The sequence below is a fragment of the Zootermopsis nevadensis genome, unplaced genomic scaffold, assembly GCF_977971745.1.
Source record: "Zootermopsis nevadensis isolate Lab colony 2312 unplaced genomic scaffold, Znev_1.0 Znev_ptg000017l, whole genome shotgun sequence".
In the NCBI taxonomy this organism is placed as follows: domain Eukaryota; kingdom Metazoa; phylum Arthropoda; class Insecta; order Blattodea; family Termopsidae; genus Zootermopsis; species Zootermopsis nevadensis.
In genome coordinates, this window is record NW_028259149.1 from 10188634 (window position 1) to 10205847 (window position 17214).

Consider the following 17214-nt stretch of genomic DNA (forward strand, 5'->3'; position numbering starts at 1 on the left):
CATGACATTTTGTATTGGGAAACTTTAATGAAATTCTGTGTCGTATTCAAATTTTGGTTAAAATATTACGGCAATACCGGACACAGCGCATGAGTGTCTGTGCCCCTAGCGAACGTAAATCTAAGTATTTATCGGAGCGAGCGAGTAAAAGTCATAGAGAAAATTGTCCTTAGATGCTTTTCCGCAAGTCTTGCACTTCTCGAGATGTTTAAACATTTTTTTGCCATGTTATCTCCACTCGAGAACGCTTGGATCGATTATGATACTTTTTTTATTGTAGGTCATTGTTCTTCCTCCCGCCTGTTTCTCGACGTTTTTCTGGTATGGTGCATTTTTTCCAGCAGGCCTATACAGAAAACAAGCGATGTGGGACTGTATTTTAACGTACCTTGTCAACAATATAAAGATGTTTCAACAATTTCTTGCACATTTGAATAGAGAATATTCATGTTTTCATGATGGAACTTAATGTAATTCGCCTCTATCGTGTGGCGTGCATTTAACATATGGTTTTAGTCGCGGTTATGAACTGTAATACTTTACCTTGTCCATGATTCAGAGCGTAATACTAAATGACGGAGGTTCGCACGACTTTCGAACAACGCAAATTAATTTCGAAATAGCAATGGAAATGCAAGAATATGTGTAAAATACAAAGACGGTGGAGACATTGATTTGCAACTGAGCACCCTCACATTACCATGATGATGTCACGGTCTGTCCCCATAATAATTGATCATAACAGTGGATTGGATAGCCCTAGTTTGAAGGGTCAAGGCCTTCTGCCACGACATATTTCTATTAGCGTTAAGCCATACCTGTTATAGTTTTAAGACACTGTTTAACATTTACTTGCGTTTCAGAGGTCCTTGCTACCTCCATTATTATGGCGATGATGGAGGCAGCAAGGACCACTGAAATATTGGTACACTTCTATTAAAAGGTTACGTGGGGCCACAACCCATAAGACAGCCATCTTTAATTTAGAGACATTCTGTATTTGCAGCTGTATTAAATGAACACTGAAACGTAGGAGCAACGTAGGACTGCGAAGAATGCGTTTCGGAAATTTTTGCTCTCTTGTTAATATTACACTGAGTTTGTTTAGTCAAAAGCGTCCATTTTGTGCAATAAATCCGTTGCTTTCCAACTACTACCTCAGCGTCGTACAAAAAACTCCAGCTGCGTGGTTTGATAACTGAAATCTGTAAGTTCAGGGTTTTGCGCTGGGTGTGGCAGATGCAGTAGTGTGACGTAATTGAGATGGCACTCCGATACAGGTTTTGCATGTGGATGAGTGTCAGTCGCTACCTAATCAGCATTTTATCCGGGTGAAGGAGTTGGATGAATAAATGAGAGGAATAGGGCCTACCTTTTGTTTTCATTTCTCCTTTTAATGTTGTATTTATTGCTTCTTTTGTTTCTTCCTACAGTTTTCTACTTACAATGAGGTCAGCGTAGCCGTATCGCAGCTTACTATTTCGGAAGAACGATGTTCGAGTCCCGGTCGAAGAAGCAGCAATTCTAATACAGGTTTTTTGCAGTTTTTCTCACTTCCTACAGTAGAATGTAGGGAAATATCATTCAAATACCGTACGACCACATTTTATTGAAAATTCGTGGTAAGTTTCCTGTCTCATTCGACCTTTGCATTTGGTGAATTAGCGTTTTTGTGTGACAGTTTTCAAACAATTTTGATTTCATGACCATTGTTAATTTTATGAAACTTTAGTTACAAATAACAGTAATTTTCATATTGTTTTGTTAAATTTTACATGATTTGAGCAACGTTACAACGTAGGCTTACTGTTCAATAACGCTATTTTAATGTTATATAGGCCTACACCTACAAAAAAAAATTGTAATTGTTTTCCCTTACGCTGAGATAATCCAAACTCATATAACAGTCATAAAAAGGGGTTGCGAGTGCCTTATCCTGTCATTGGAGTACACGCTCGTAGTTGAGTAGCCTTTCTGTATCTTGTTATTTATACTGTGATTAGTGCCATTCCACAAACTGAGTGTTAGATCTTCCAGATCGAATTATTGTGATTATTTGGCTCGCCAGCGTCGAACTGGGCACGAGCTCAGTGCAACGCCGGTAAATTATGACTCTTAGAGCCAATTACCGTCCGCCACACCGAAACAGCTTTCATGATTGCGTGAATGTACTGCACTGATTTCTCGCAGCTGCTTCATTCCTGTCCGGCGTTCCGGCTGATTTACCGTTTCTTCTGCAGCACAAATCAGTGCCTTCTCAAGAAAGAAGGAACTTAAGCCTCTAAGTGCAAAATGGAGAGATTTCAGGTTCTCACGGCAGGAAGTACGAAGATGACAGTCGTCTGGGTTATAGTGCCGTGCACCCTGGTTGAAGTTTACCGACGTTTCAGAGGTGCCTGTTGCCTTCATCTTCACAGCTGTTTGTCGATGTTGTTCGAACTTTTTTTAACCATTGTTATACAGCACAGTGCAGCTTCCGTAACATTGGTGTTTGTGTGCACGAAATAAATAAAATTATTCAAACTAACTCTCTCATAGCAGAACCCGCATATTCAACACTGACAACACGAAAGTCCGCCACCGGACACGATCCTGCGCCAACTCCACCCATTTTCCATCCACACAGCCCACCTCCCTAAGATCCGTCGTGATATTATCCTCCCATCGCCTTTCTGGTCTGCCCACTGGTTATTTTTCAGAAGGATTTCAGTCCAAAATTCTGCATGCACCTTCCCCCTCCCATGTACCTCATGTCCAGACCATCGGAGCAGCCAAAATTTCACTATCCTCATTATGCTAGGTGACCCGTACAATTCACGCTGCTTCTCATTATGAAATATTCTAAATTCCCCACTTATTTCAGTCTGCCTGCTTGCTTTATCCCAAATACTATTGGACTTACTCTGATTAAATTTGTTGCTGGATATCGGTTGAGCGAGAGTTTCATTTTACATCTCATATTGTCGAATTTATTAGAAGACGATTGTCGTACGAAAATGGATGTAAAATACTTTTTCGTCGTATTAAGACTTACGAAATTAATTTTAAAAAGTTACAGTATAGTGATTTCATCATGACCATTATCTAGCAGTGAAGGATTCGTTCTGGTCTTAGTAGTTTATGCGGTTTGTACTTCTGTAACAATTTGGGAAGTCTCTCTCATTGTATTTGGTCAAGGTGTTGAATCCAATTGCTTTTATATTTAAAATTTCTGACTAATATAGTTTCTTTATTTGGTCCTTTTAGTGTGGTTTCGTTTCTTTTATAGCCCATCCAAATTTGTTCCCCCTTTCATAAATTTAGTTTTGTCTGCTGTAATTCCGGTTGTTTTCTTATTATCGTGATTTATTACTGTACCTACACTACACATTAGTATTTTAATAGTCGATTCTCTTTCTGGTTTTCTGTAAGAATTTCACGATCCTATCGGACAATTAGGGATGCCAAGTAACAATTGTATAAAATTGTGTGCTGTCAGAAGAATAATCTCGGATGGGACCTAATGTATGAAATATGAAATAAAATGTGATGACATGAAGTTGGAAGAGGTTTTTAGCCCAAAGTTTGGTGGATGGAGGGATTGGTTAATTAATTAGTGGTTGGATTGATGGAAGGATTGGTGATACGATTGATGGGAAGGTGGATGCATAAAAAGATGAGCAGCTGGATAGCAGATTGGTGAAAGTATGAACGGATGGTGATTGTGAGACTTGCTTCGTATTAATTTTAAATTTATTTCATATGATGAGGAAATTTACAGCTCTAGCTTAGCGAAGAAACCAATTGCTTTGAAATATGCATGATATCAACCAATTTGCATTGTGCTCTGTCGTTGAAAAAGTAAGGACAGATATGCGTTTGGAGCTTCAAGGCCCTAGGTCTGGTGGTAGTCGAAGATATTACGCCTCTTTGTTAAGAACCTTTCAGGATTGAAAAGAAAGGTTAGACAGTTGTTGACATTCTGTTAAAATTCTGAAGTTCATTGCCAACTGGATTTAGAACTTCCTTTTCCCAGAATAATGACACAGAAGGCCGCATTCCTAAGCGTTCAAAGATGTGACAACATGATCACACGTTCAAACCTTGGAGACGAATTAGAAGGAAGTGAAAGGAACGTGTCATGTTAGCATCAGTGCTATTTAAAATAAAATACTCATGTGACGAAACGTTTTTATAACATGCCGCCTATTATTAAATGTTTACATAATTTCCATGCAAGGTCTAAGAACTCCATCTCTTGATTGCATAAAATTTATATAAAATATGAGGATGTATATTTGAATGATTATTTTTTTATGGGAGTGTGTCTTACATGTCTTCTCGCTTTAGTTTCGCCATTAAATTTGGAAAAGAAGCAAGCTAATTGCAGCCCTTTTTGTGAAACTGCGAAACAATTGTATATACTCTTAAACATGATTAAAATCTAAACGCGAACGAACTATGGCACGGGGTTTTCCTCTGGTAGCTGATAGCCATTCACTTGAAGTACAGGCTGTCCCATAAGTCCAGCATCATAGGAAAAATACTTTAAAAATGCAAAATAAAAGCTTTTATTCGCAGAACTTGCTCAATATGTCCACCTTTGTTCTCAGTAAACAAATTTAGACGTGATAACCAGTCAGCAAACACATGGTAATTGAGTTACATCCCTCAATAATGTGCTGCCGCCAATGTTCAACACTCCTAATTTTCATCAGTGGATCTCCTTGAAGGTCCACTGCGTGGTTTATCTTCTATGGATCCGGTTTCCTTAAACTTTGCAACAGGTCTGCTAACACGACTCTGTGTTATTGACTCGCAGTCTGGATGCAGTCTGTTATATTCATCAGATTTCCTTGCTCAGAGACATTATGGCCTGCAGAAATAGAAAAATATGAATTTTCCTGTGATGCTGGACCCAGTATAATTCTCTGGTGTTATATAGCCAGAAGTTTCGTCACCGTGTTCACAAATTCCTTTCGTCTGCTCAACCATGTCAGCTCACAACACATTTTTCTAAAATCAGAATTTGCATTATGCTCACATCTACGCTTAATAGACCCACAGGTTCTTGAACGTTTACGAGGGAAAATGTGAAATATATCAAAAAGTTGTGCGCTTTAATATAATTAGATGTATTGCATTCATGCTTCTTTTCATTTATATTTTTCAGTTACAGGCTCTTGTTTGAAGCCTAAATTAACTTTTTTTTGCCTTCCTAAATGTTCACCGCAATGGAAACAATTTGGACAAGTTTAAGAGTCACGAGGTCTTGTATACTGCATTTCAGCATAAGATTAACTTCTTTTACAAATACAAAGGAAATTGTTGAACCCGAAGGTTCATCACCGAATTAACCAAAGCCCTCCACTGGACCCTGTCCTGGGCCAACAAAATCCAGTCTCCTTCATCTCCTATCTCCCATAGATCCCGCCTGACATTATCCTCCCATCTACGTCTAGGTCTCCCCAGCGGTCTCTTCCCCTCAGGCTTCCCAACCAATACCCGGTGCACACCTCTTGTCCCATCCATGCGCGCTACATGCCCCGCCCATCTCATTCTTCTCGACTTAATCACCCTGACAATATTGGGAGAGGAGTATAAATTTTTAAGTTCGTCATTATGTTATGTCAACAGGTTAATTGAACAATGATGATGGCGCCTGTAGTAAGAATTGATACCATACACACATTACGCGGTGCTACTACAAAACTTTCTTTGCAACTGAACCGCGCTCCACACGACGAGAGTTACGTCCTGGGAGAAGAACGGAGGGTTTAGCATAATTCCAACGCCTCTACCGGAAGTTGAAAGCATCCTGACATAATTTAATGAACACGTGTCTAGATGGCAGCACCAGTAACATGTTATTCTGACATCCAATGAGACAACTTTGAACTATTGGAATATATTTGTAGTTGGTTATCCTGTATGTGACGTTGTCACACTTGCATTAGTTTCGCGCCATTTATGTATTGTGCCAATGTTCTATAGAAACGAACATATATTTTTTGCAGTTATCGCAATAATTTAGCGTATTATTGTATATTTATACTACACTGTGTTGTAAGAATGGGTGAAGTGGAAATTGATCAGCGTTTAAGGGATTTACAGCGCGAATATTTGGATTTCTTAGATGATGAGGTACCGAGAAGTTTGTCTAATGGAATTTTTGTCATGAAACTACGGTTTGAGTGAATTTTGAGATTATAGTGATAAGTAACTGATATTTCGCAGTGCTTGGCAAGTCCTTGCATTTTAAAGCAGCTTAGTGGCCAGAACAAATTTCTGGCCCACCATTTTTAATAGTATTTTCCCGAAACGAATAACAAAGGTTCTTTATAAGTAAGTAGTAATAAGTATTGTACTTTGCTTGGTCCCCGTAATTTGCTAAGGAGTTCACATTTTATTTGACATTTTAGGAATAGTTTGAGAATGACTGGTTTGGAGGTAGGGAGGAGTAGGCTCCTATGTCAGAGGAAATGTACTGTTTTCTGTATTACAGGAAAATGAAGGTACTTACTCTCAACTTGTGAAGGACTTGGTGGCAGATAAAAGCAAGAGACTGCTGGTCAACATAAATGATTTACGTCGCAAGAATCTTGTGAGAGCCACAAGGTTTGGTTGTTGTTTTAAATAGTGTTTTGTGATAAGTGAGTCTTCTGTCTTTATTGCAAAATTTTAAAAGTACATATTTTCTCTCTGTATAAAATTTGTGTCATTGTTCCACTGGAATCTGATACTTATCATAGCGAAATGAGGATTTAGTACCTCTGGTTGAGGTACTTATGCTTGATTTTAACATTATGTGTGAAACTTTGATAGACCTGATGAGCATTGCGTTAAATTTACAGATTCCATTGTTCTAAAATAATGGCAGTCATTAACATTCACTGGTAGTGTGAATGTGGAACAGTGGATGTGTCCCTCATTCACAACATTTCTGACTCTTTTAAGCCAGGCATTGGGTTATTGAATAGAATATGGTGCTATAACCACAAAGTTCAGTATCACAAATACAAAATATCATCATTGAATTTCATTATAAAGCAACCGAATCCATTGAATGGTCATTAGTAGGCACATAATTTTATAAAGGCTCAACACTGACATGACTGACTTGCATGTATGAGGTGAAGTCATGTTTCTTCTCAGTCCCTCCAGGTAAATTCTAGAATAATGCCTTCAATCAGACCATGTTTCCCTCCTTTAAAATTCTTCTCTACTCTTCATTCATGATCATCTTTTTGTCACATTTGATGCACATTATGTAGATGAAACAGAGTTATTGAATAACCTAAGAATCGGCATGTTTTATTTATGCTTCAGCTTGCTGAACAATGCTTTTGAAGAACAACTGGCGTTCCAGCGAGCACTGAAAGAGTATGTAGGTAGTTTGGATCCTACGTATGCTAAAGACACTGAGGAGCTGTTTGTAGCTTTTGAAGGGAGTTTTGGCAACAAACATGTAACACCCCGTACTCTGATGTCCAAGTTTCTTGGAAATCTTGTTTGTGTTGAAGGAATCGTAACCAAATGTAAGTGGCTTGTATTACATGGTAGTTAAGCCTGTTGGATGTATCTGCAGTTTGTTACTACACATTTTTAATGCATGTAGCAACATGAAAAATTTGATAAATCATGTTACTTTAAATGGCTATGTGCCCAGCTCTTGAACAAGACATTCCTGCACTATGGTACGTAAGTCTTGTGCAAGTGTGAATGTACCATTCAGTGAAAGATGTCAAGACATGCTCATTGTATGAGAATTGAGGATGCAATAGAGTACAGATCCATGAAAACCTAGTAAATCAGAAACATTGAAAATATCCAATTTTATAGTAATTAATTTTAAAAATACTGAACATCTATTGTGAATCAACTGTTAAATTAAGTTGACTTTGCATGGGATTCTGGGAACTAAAATTAAATTCTGCATTGGTGTGGAATTGGAAACAGAAAATACTGCCATCATATATTAACAGACTGCTTAAGGTGCTAGTAGCTGGATAAAGACTGTGAAGTCACAAAGGATGGCTTAAATTTGAATACTAGAACCTGCCTAAGTGAGGATTGAAAATTAAAATGTTACAGGACCCAAATATGGTCAGGCAAATCAACCGATGTAAGTCATTTATGTTGCCTAAGCCATGTGTTGGAGCATGAACATTTGGAGGCAATAACTTTTCTATTTGTCTTTATGGTATGGTGCTTGATCATATGAAATTTCATTAGCATGGTCGTGTAATTTAGATAGATGCATAGTATATGAGGAATTTTGATCACTGTGACCAGAGAGTTTTCCTTCTTTGATATTTTTCATATGATACTGAACATCTGTTTAAGATGCTGTTTGGTTTTTGGTAATTTCATGAACTCCACTCTATCAAGATTTTTTTGTATTACTGTGTGGAACAACCCATTGTGGCTAATTACATTGTAATTAACATTTAACTTACAGGTTCCCTTGTTCGCCCTAAAGTAGTACGCAGTGTCCACTATTGTCCTGCAACAAAGAAGGTGCTAGAGCGTCGGTACACTGACTTGACATCGTTCAGTGCATTTCCTTCCAGTTCTGTCTATCCAACAAAGGTATGTTTATAAAGTCCTCATCTGTTCTTGTTCCATGTAGTAAAAAATGAATAAATTGAGAAATCTTTGAGAATCAATGCTCAGCAGGTTGGTTTAGCAGTAATTAAGATGTGCAGTACTGCAGTACCATTTCAAATCTCAATTTTGCTAATGGCTGTACTGAACTTTATCTGTGGCGCAGTGGTTAGCATTCGTGCTTCATATTCAGGGGGTCCCAGGTTTGAATCTTTACACTCAAAGAAGTGTTGTTGAACATACCAGAATCAACTGGCTGTTTTGTTTGAAAGTATACTGAGCAAACTAGAATCAACTAGCTATCTTGACTGAGGTTACACTTAGTCTACGAATGCCTGAGCATTTCTTGAAATTGGCCACAAACACCACTTTCCAAATCTTTCCCATTTTATTTGATGTTGTATAATGTGTAGTTGAAACAGCATTAAGTAGCTTAAAAGTCAATCCATTATGAAATTTAGATTTATTCTCTCTTTCACACTTCTTAATTCTGTTCTGTACCAAAATAGTGGACATGAAATCTTTTGAGGTGGGAGCAACATGATTGCCATTTAGCCTTTGTCATTTAGAAATTGGGATTTAAACCCCTGTATTACCCAGCTGTTGGCCTGACTGCGACTTTGGAGTCAACACTTTGGCACTATACTGTGCAGTACATGGCTGGGGAAGGTTAATGTAAGATTCTGAGGTATTATGTTCAAAAGTTTGATGTAGTCAGTCATGCAGCTGCTTCCAAAGTAACATTATTTACAGCGCTAGAAAAAGTCTAAGAAAGCAGCACATAAAAATTAAACTCATTAGTACTACAAAATGATAACCAAATATTAAATTAGTTAGGTAGTATATAATTAAGAGTGAGTATTAATTTCAGGATGAAGATGGCAATAACCTTGAGACTGAATACGGGTTGTCAGTGTACAAAGATCATCAGACAATTTCTATACAAGAAATGCCTGAAAAGGCACCTGCAGGTAATTAAGTTAGATATTTGCTTGATTGAAAATGTTATAGTCAGTTCTTGCGTTACTTTTCTGGAAATCACTTTATTTAGCAAAACAGCTTTTGTTTCAGAAAACAAGGTCAGAGAACTTGGAAAAGTTTTAACCTATGTATTTTAGCAATAAACAAATGCCAATTCCACCCAGCCGCCTGTGCGATGGGAACTGGGAATTCTTTCCATAGGGTAAAGCAGAGCACAGAACATTACTTTCATGCCCTTTTAAATGCCTCCATATCATAATGCTTAGGCACAACTTTCATGTTTGATAAAGCATATTGTCACCTCTTCATGAAAATAGCCTGTTACTTTATTATGCTTTTTGCACAAAGTGCGTAGCAAGAATCCATTGTGGGTTGGTCATATCTGTTTGTCCATCTGTCTGTTGAACCGATTCAACTTGGTCAGGATTTTGTGTGTATTCTGGTACAAGCTTGTTATTTCTTGTTATTAACAGATATTCTGTTTGTGACTATAGGTCAGTTGCCGCGCTCAGTCGATGTGATATGTGATAATGATTTGGTGGACAAGTGTAAACCAGGGGACCGAGTGCAGATTGTGGGTAACTACAGGTGTTTACCAGGCAAACAGGGTAGCTTTACTTCAGGAACATTCAGGTATACTGGCAGTTTTGGTTAGATCGAGTGATTTGTGTTGCAAGGTCTTAATTTAGTGGCTGATGGTGGTTCAGCTTGTCAAGAAACTTCCTATTTTTTTTTTGGAATCTACAATAGTTTGTTGGTTTGTATGCAATTCTACACTGAAGTTCTTGGTGCATTTCGTTTGTTTCTGCAGAACAATTTTAATTGCCAACAACATATCGCAACTCAGCAAGGAGTCAACACTGCTGATCACTCGAGAGGACATCCAGAAGTGCAAAAAATTAGCCCGTAACAAGAACGTCGACATCTTTGAGTTGCTTAGTAAATCTCTGGCTCCTTCGATTCACGGACATGATTACATAAAGAAGGCCATCCTATGCATGTTGCTGGGTGGAGTGGAGAAAGTGCTACCTAACGGAACAAGGCTTCGAGGGTAAGTGGGAGTTCTACTTCCAAGCCTTATGCTATAGAGTATATATCAGTTACAAAACTGTTGATTACTGTCTTCTGAGATATGTGCTGTGTAGTCTGGTAGAAGTGTACCGATGTTTTAGAGGTGCTTGCTGCCTCCATCATCAGTTGATCATAGCCCTAGTGGTGATGGGAAATTATCACTGTTAATTCTGAGAATCAAATAAAACCCATAAATAATCCTTGTTGGCTAAGTGCAGAGTTACTGATTGGTAAAGCACTTACTACTGTTTTGAAAAGGGTTAAATTTTGTGGTCTAATTGTATCAGAATTCAATGGATTTAAATGGTACATCACCATGTATAGTTCATATTTACTTTACTTCACTTCCAGGGATATCAATGTTCTTCTGATAGGGGACCCAAGTGTTGCAAAGTCACAATTGCTACGGTATGTGCTATGCACTGCTCCACGAGCCATTCCCACTACTGGTCGTGGGTCCTCAGGTGTTGGTCTTACAGCTGCAGTGACCACTGATCAAGAAACTGGTGAGAGGAGGTATGTTCTACATTTCAGAAGAAATGCCAGTATAACTACAGGTGCATTATTGCAAAAGTTCAATCACAAATAGGGTTCTAGACTTATAACTTAAATCTACCTGCCAATACTCTCATAGAGTGCTTCAGGCAGTAATTTTTATACTCACCACTTTTCTTTGTAGTTTGTGTTTCTGGAGCCCTGATCACAACTTCACTCCTTGCCTTTTGTTCCACAGATTTTGCAGGCTGGCATAGCCAGCAGCATTTCATTTCTCACTAAATCTGACAGGGTAGATTGAAAATTACATGTATTTGGAAACAAGATGTTCAAGAAAATATTTGTATCTAAGTAAATGGGAAACTTGCATTAATAAGGAATTTTGTGACTTGTGCAAGTCATATTAGATTAATCTTAGGACTGTATAAAAGTGAAATCTTTTTCTTCTTCTTCTTGTAGCGTTATAACCCTATGTGGGTCTTAGCTTGTTCGACGAGTTTTCTCCATTCTGTCCTATCATTCACAATTCTTCTCACTCCCATCATCCTCACATCCTCCTCCACGTCATATAAAAGTGAAATACCTTGTTTATTTTCAGGCTTGAAGCTGGTGCCATGGTTCTGGCTGACAGAGGTGTCGTTTGCATTGATGAATTTGACAAAATGTCGGACATGGACAGAACTGCTATTCATGAAGTGATGGAACAAGGAAGAGTTACAATAGCTAAGGCTGGCATCCACGCTCATTTGAATGCCAGATGCTCTGTGCTAGCTGCTGCGAACCCGGTGTATGGTAGAGTAAGTTGCCCCATTACTGCTATCACATGAGATATGGTACAGTAAATGACATTCAGGCTTGGAACCAGGTTTCTTGACTAATATTTTTTGTGTTATTCCTCAGTCACTCTGATAGTACCTTAAATTAGGCCATGACCATATCTTTCCACATTCTTTCCAATTCAGTATTCACTAATCCTATGATTCAACATCCATTGAAGTACAAATAAAATAGCATGAAATATAAAGTATATATGAACAACTAATAAAATATTTTAGTTAAAAAGAAATGAAGTCAGAGATTTGTATATCAGATTACACGAAGTTCCACAACAGTGGACACAATAATTCATTTCTTCTTCTTTTCTCCTTTCCGTATTCGGTCCATGGCCTCCTCAATTCTCCTCTTCCATTCGGTCCTCTGTTAGGTCCGTCTGTCCGAGGCTTTGATTGAGGTTTTGAAACATCTTCCTTTTTATGGTGCAAGGTTGTTAGCCTTGCGACCAACCTCCAACCTGGAGGACCAGGGTACTTGTCTTAGTCTGACCTCTCCCCCTCGACCAATCTGGCTAGGGAGGCCCTACCAGTAGCTATGAGGTCACTGAGGTACTCAAGCCCCACCACCACGACAAGGTGCAGGTACCATTAAGTGGGGCAATAATTAATTTGCTGTGGGAGAATTTTCATTGTGCATTACCCGTTGTTTGGTTCAAGAAGACTACCATTTTTGAGGCTGATGTTCTCTACTTGAGGGAATGCTAGTTGTTGTCACTAGACTACATTCAGCTTTACCTGACAAGTCCACAGAGTGAGTACCTTTCCTTACCTGAACACAAAATCAGTCTATAAAATTTCATACTTCCTTCTTTATCTAAAGAATATACTTTTGTGACAGTACTGAACAAACTATTGCTATACATTTAGAACCACAACTATTTATATTTATGTCTTCTAATTTCCATATTGATTCCCATCTTATTATTTTAATTATAAGACTAATGAGAATCTTTGATAGTCTGTTGAAATTTATTTGCTGTGTCTTATATTTAAGTTGTGTGGTCTGAATTTATATTTTATTGATTGTCCATAAATGTGTAGCAAAGAACTCTGCATTTCTTAACTGAAATATTCATAAAACATATTTTTGTAGCACTGAAACTAGTTTCCATGGCTTTAAACATGGAGTTAAGTTTAGAATGAATTTTCATTTATAAAACTGAATGTTTATTATTTTTTATTCTTATTTTGTCATTCACTTTACTTCTTCTGAGGAAAGCTAAGGTGATTTGGTTTGAGACCTTAGAAATTGAACTCTAAATAGGGATAAGGTCTTTAAATTTCAAAACAGTATATGGAAATTCTGCTTACAGGCAGCTCAATCCTTAAGTGACTGCCTATAGGATTCAGTTCCTAGCAAGGGCAGGGATTTAAGTCCTCAGATCACTGTCTAGAACCTACCCAGACTCTTATCCAGTAGGTACTGGGTTAAAGTGGCTGGAGCATGTGGCTGATTATTTACCTCTGTTATATTGAATGCATCAAGAAACCTTCATAGCATAATGCTTAGGTATAGGGACAACTTTATTTGTGTGTAGATTAGTATGACATTTTTAGTTCATTTCATATGGTCACATGTTCATCAGTTTTGTGGTGTCTTTCAGTATGATCAGTACAAAACTCCAATGGAGAATATTGGTCTGCAAGATTCCTTGCTATCCCGTTTTGACTTGCTGTTTGTGATGTTGGATTTGGTTGATGGGGAATATGATCGCATGATTTCGGACCATGTTGTACGGATGCATAGATACAGGTGAGACTAAAACCAGTGTTCCGAATAAAAAACTTGCCATTTATTACAATACTTTTATTTTCCGTCGTTTCACAAGCTTATTGTTAAAATTACATAAAATTTCACATAAAATTGTTACATTTTTAAAATTGACGACATGTTTCGATATACAATTCTATCATCGTCAGGTCTATCAAAATTAAAATTAAAATCTGGTGTATCTGTTGCTCTGCTTATATTGATTTTGTTTTTACCCGTTTTTGATTTTATTACATCTCCAGGCTTCTTCCATTTAATTTTGGAGACTGCGCCTGGGTGCCTATATCGGGTTGTGTGTGATGTGCGTGTCCGTTGTTATTGAATGGCAGACAGCAACTCAATAACAACGGACACGCACATCACACACAACCCGATATAGGCACCCAGGCGCAGTCTCCAAAATTAAATGGAAGAAGCCTGGAGATGTAATAAAATCAAAAACGGGTAAAAACAAAATCAATATAAGCAGAGCAACAGATACACCAGATTTTAATTTTAATTTTGATAGACCTGACGATGATAGAATTGTATATCGAAACATGTCGTCAATTTTAAAAATGTAACAATTTTATGTGAAATTTTATGTAATTTTAACAATAAGCTTGTGAAACGACGGAAAATAAAAGTATTGTATTGAGGAACACAAGCAGGATGCAATTAAGATATAAGTTGCCATTTATTATTCCATATTTTATATTAAATTTGAGAAGTGCATACTATTACTCACGCCTACATTCCCAACCAGTATGAGAAACTGAAGGTTATAATTTTACCAGATGTTCATTCAGGTGCAAAAAATTGGTCATTCTCTTTGATGGAAGAACATAAATTGAGGGTGGCTGAGAACAAAATACTATGGAGACTAGTTTGACTTTGAGGGAGGACATGCCAGGAGGATGCAAAAAATTAATAATGGGGATGTTAATAATATTCTTCTAGTTACAAAAAAATTGTTAGAATGTTTAATTCAAGATTTGTAAAATGGGACAAGTAGTATACTTGGAAAAGATGAGAGAAATATATACAAAATTTGTCAGGCAACCTGAAGGAAAGGGAAAGCTTGGAATACCTGAGCGTAAAAGACAAAGTAATGTTGAAAAGGTCTTAAAGAAAGAATGTGTGAAGATGTGGACTAGATTCAGTTGGCTTTGGATGAGGTCTAGTGGAAGATTTTTATGAATATAGTGATGAACCTTTCAGTTCCATAAAAGTAGTCATTATCAATTTCAAGGCAAACCTTTCACCATGGAATTAGTAGTCTATATATTTGTAATAACTGTATCTGCTTATTGTCAAAGCATGCTTTTGTTGTTATTTTACATAATAAATGTGGAATTGGTAATATTGACTAACAGCGGACATTTTTATTTCCATTGTTAGTTTCACATCTTTCCCATAAGCCTGGGGATACATTGCAGATAACCATTGTAAAACACTGTCCATTAGTATTTCAGAACTTTAAGCTAAATCTGAATGTTTTTGACAGAAGTGCATTGCAATAAACATTACTTATTATGGACATTATCCATCATCTTGGTTCTTCTCAAACTGTGATTCAGAAACTGGGCTTATTTCAAAGTAAAAGGGGAGGAAAGATTCCTGTGTGGTTGTGCCCCCTAGAACAAGGTAAGGGGCAGTGGACTGGCTCATTCTAAGTAGGAGTCTTCCCCTCACATTTCACCTTGTTACAGAAACATCCCGTTTCTGAAGCATTGTGTTTGAGAAGAACTAAGGTGATGGATAATGTCCATAGTCATGTTTATTTCAAAACTTTGTTAAGTCATTGTATATTTATTTTTCAGAAATCCCAGAGAACAAGATGGTGAAACCCTTCCCATGGGCTCATCTGTAGAAATGTTGAGCACTCAGAATCCAGATTTGGCTGAGGGAGACAATCTGAATACGCCTGTTTATGAAAAATATGATGCTCTTCTTCATGGCGGCACACGAACTCGCAAGTAAAAACAGTAAAATTGTGTTGTTATGGGAATTCACAATATTGGGAGGGGGGAGTTAATTGAATACTTATTTTAGGCACTTAAACATTTGGAAAGATAAAATTGCCCCCAGAAAAAGGCAGAAAATAATTAATTCATTTCATAATATTTATATTGAAATTTTTATTAAGATTGTGTGTTCTGTAGTATTAAAATGGCATATTTATCTCACTAACACAGACTGGGAATTTGTGCTTCATATGTGTTAGGGTGAACCAGATAACAAACATCTGATATACATAGTGTGTAATTAGATCACATGGTAATGTGGCTTGTCTAGTTGAGGTTGTGACAACTTGCATATCAGGATATTTTTATTGATTACACTGGCCGTTACATTGCTGGATGGTAGCCATAACATGCACTGCATTGTTTATTGATGGTATTTTGCAGTTTTCTCTATGAATATAATAATATTGAAACATTTTACATCAAACCTAGAAGGTTATATTAATTACCAAATTGCAACCTGTCTTGGTGGTTTATACTACAGTGAAACCTCTATCCATCGTTCCCCAAACTATCGTTTTCCCGGATGCATCGTCCGTTTTGTTCGGTCCCGGATACATACCATATAAAATAATGTTACATTTTCCCGCTTCTATCGTCCCTCGAACTATCGTTTTATCGCATCGATCGTTCAAAAATCTTAGTCCCGGCCCACAATTTTCCCGCAATGATCGTTTCTGAGAAATTAAAATGCTGGGTTTTGAGATAAATTAATACCGAAAGACGCACAATGTTTTTGGAATATGCAGTAGTGGTAACCTGTTATGTCGCCCAACCAGCACAGATTCTTTTGGAATGAGGGGTCAGCGGTGCAGGGGTGATAGTTGGAGTGAATGGCGGTGCTCATTGTCAGAAATTTTACGAGTTTAATTAGGGTGCACTCATATTTCGTTCCAGCGATGCCAGATGGCATGTGCAGTGTGAATTTCTTCACAAATGCTTTTTTTATAAGTACAAAGGAAAGGCGGGCGACACTTTTCATTCTTCTGGTTCATCTCGTTTCCAGTGGTTCAGTGTCTTCTACAGCTATGTTTTGTTGAGATCGGCAGTAATAGTATTTCCATTCTTCCTGTTATTGCGAGCCCGAAGCTGTGCCGAGTTTTGCCAAAGCGCATTGGCAAAAGTGAAGTCGTTCTTTTATGCACATACGTGACCAGGAAAACATTTTGAACGTGGAAAGGGCTCTGTTTGGCCAAAAACGTAAGTTTCGACAAACCAGTTGTCCATTAAAGGCTTTTTTGGTAAAAAGAAGTAACTTTGAAAGAGAAACATTCAGTTTTTTTTAAAAAATTAATGCTTTCCCGCAACTATCGTTTTCCCGTATTCATCGTTTTTATTTCCCACCCCCGCCAAAAACGATGCATCGAGGTTTCACTGTATATAAAGAAAAATTGCTAGGTGTTCTATCCTGTCCAAACTGTTTAATGATTTGTGACTCATTACTATTAATATATCCTTGTATATAGGTGTG

At 37.6% G+C, this 17214-nt stretch overlaps 1 protein-coding gene across 5 annotated transcripts in view; it reads left to right on the forward strand.

Moving 5' to 3' along the window:
- Mcm3 (minichromosome maintenance 3) overlaps positions 1-17214 on the forward strand; it is a 134953-nt gene that overhangs the window by 108053 nt on the left and 9686 nt on the right. For 2 of the 5 annotated variants that reach the window (XM_087350386.1, XM_087350384.1), the window contains exons 2-13: positions 1434-1533; positions 2191-6123; positions 6485-6597; positions 7309-7517; positions 8441-8571; positions 9458-9557; positions 10062-10200; positions 10379-10618; positions 10990-11154; positions 11732-11930; positions 13571-13719; positions 15540-15695. In XM_087350386.1, the coding sequence (XP_087206512.1) occupies positions 6052-6123; positions 6485-6597; positions 7309-7517; positions 8441-8571; positions 9458-9557; positions 10062-10200; positions 10379-10618; positions 10990-11154; positions 11732-11930; positions 13571-13719; positions 15540-15695 (1673 nt within the window). In that variant the 5' untranslated portion in view covers positions 1434-1533; positions 2191-6051. Of the gene's footprint in view, positions 1-1433; positions 6124-6484; positions 6598-7308; positions 7518-8440; positions 8572-9457; positions 9558-10061; positions 10201-10378; positions 10619-10989; positions 11155-11731; positions 11931-13570; positions 13720-15539; positions 15696-17214 lie in introns of all 5 variants that reach the window. The other 3 variants (XM_022072634.2, XM_022072635.2, XM_087350385.1) reach the window with 2 other exon arrangements.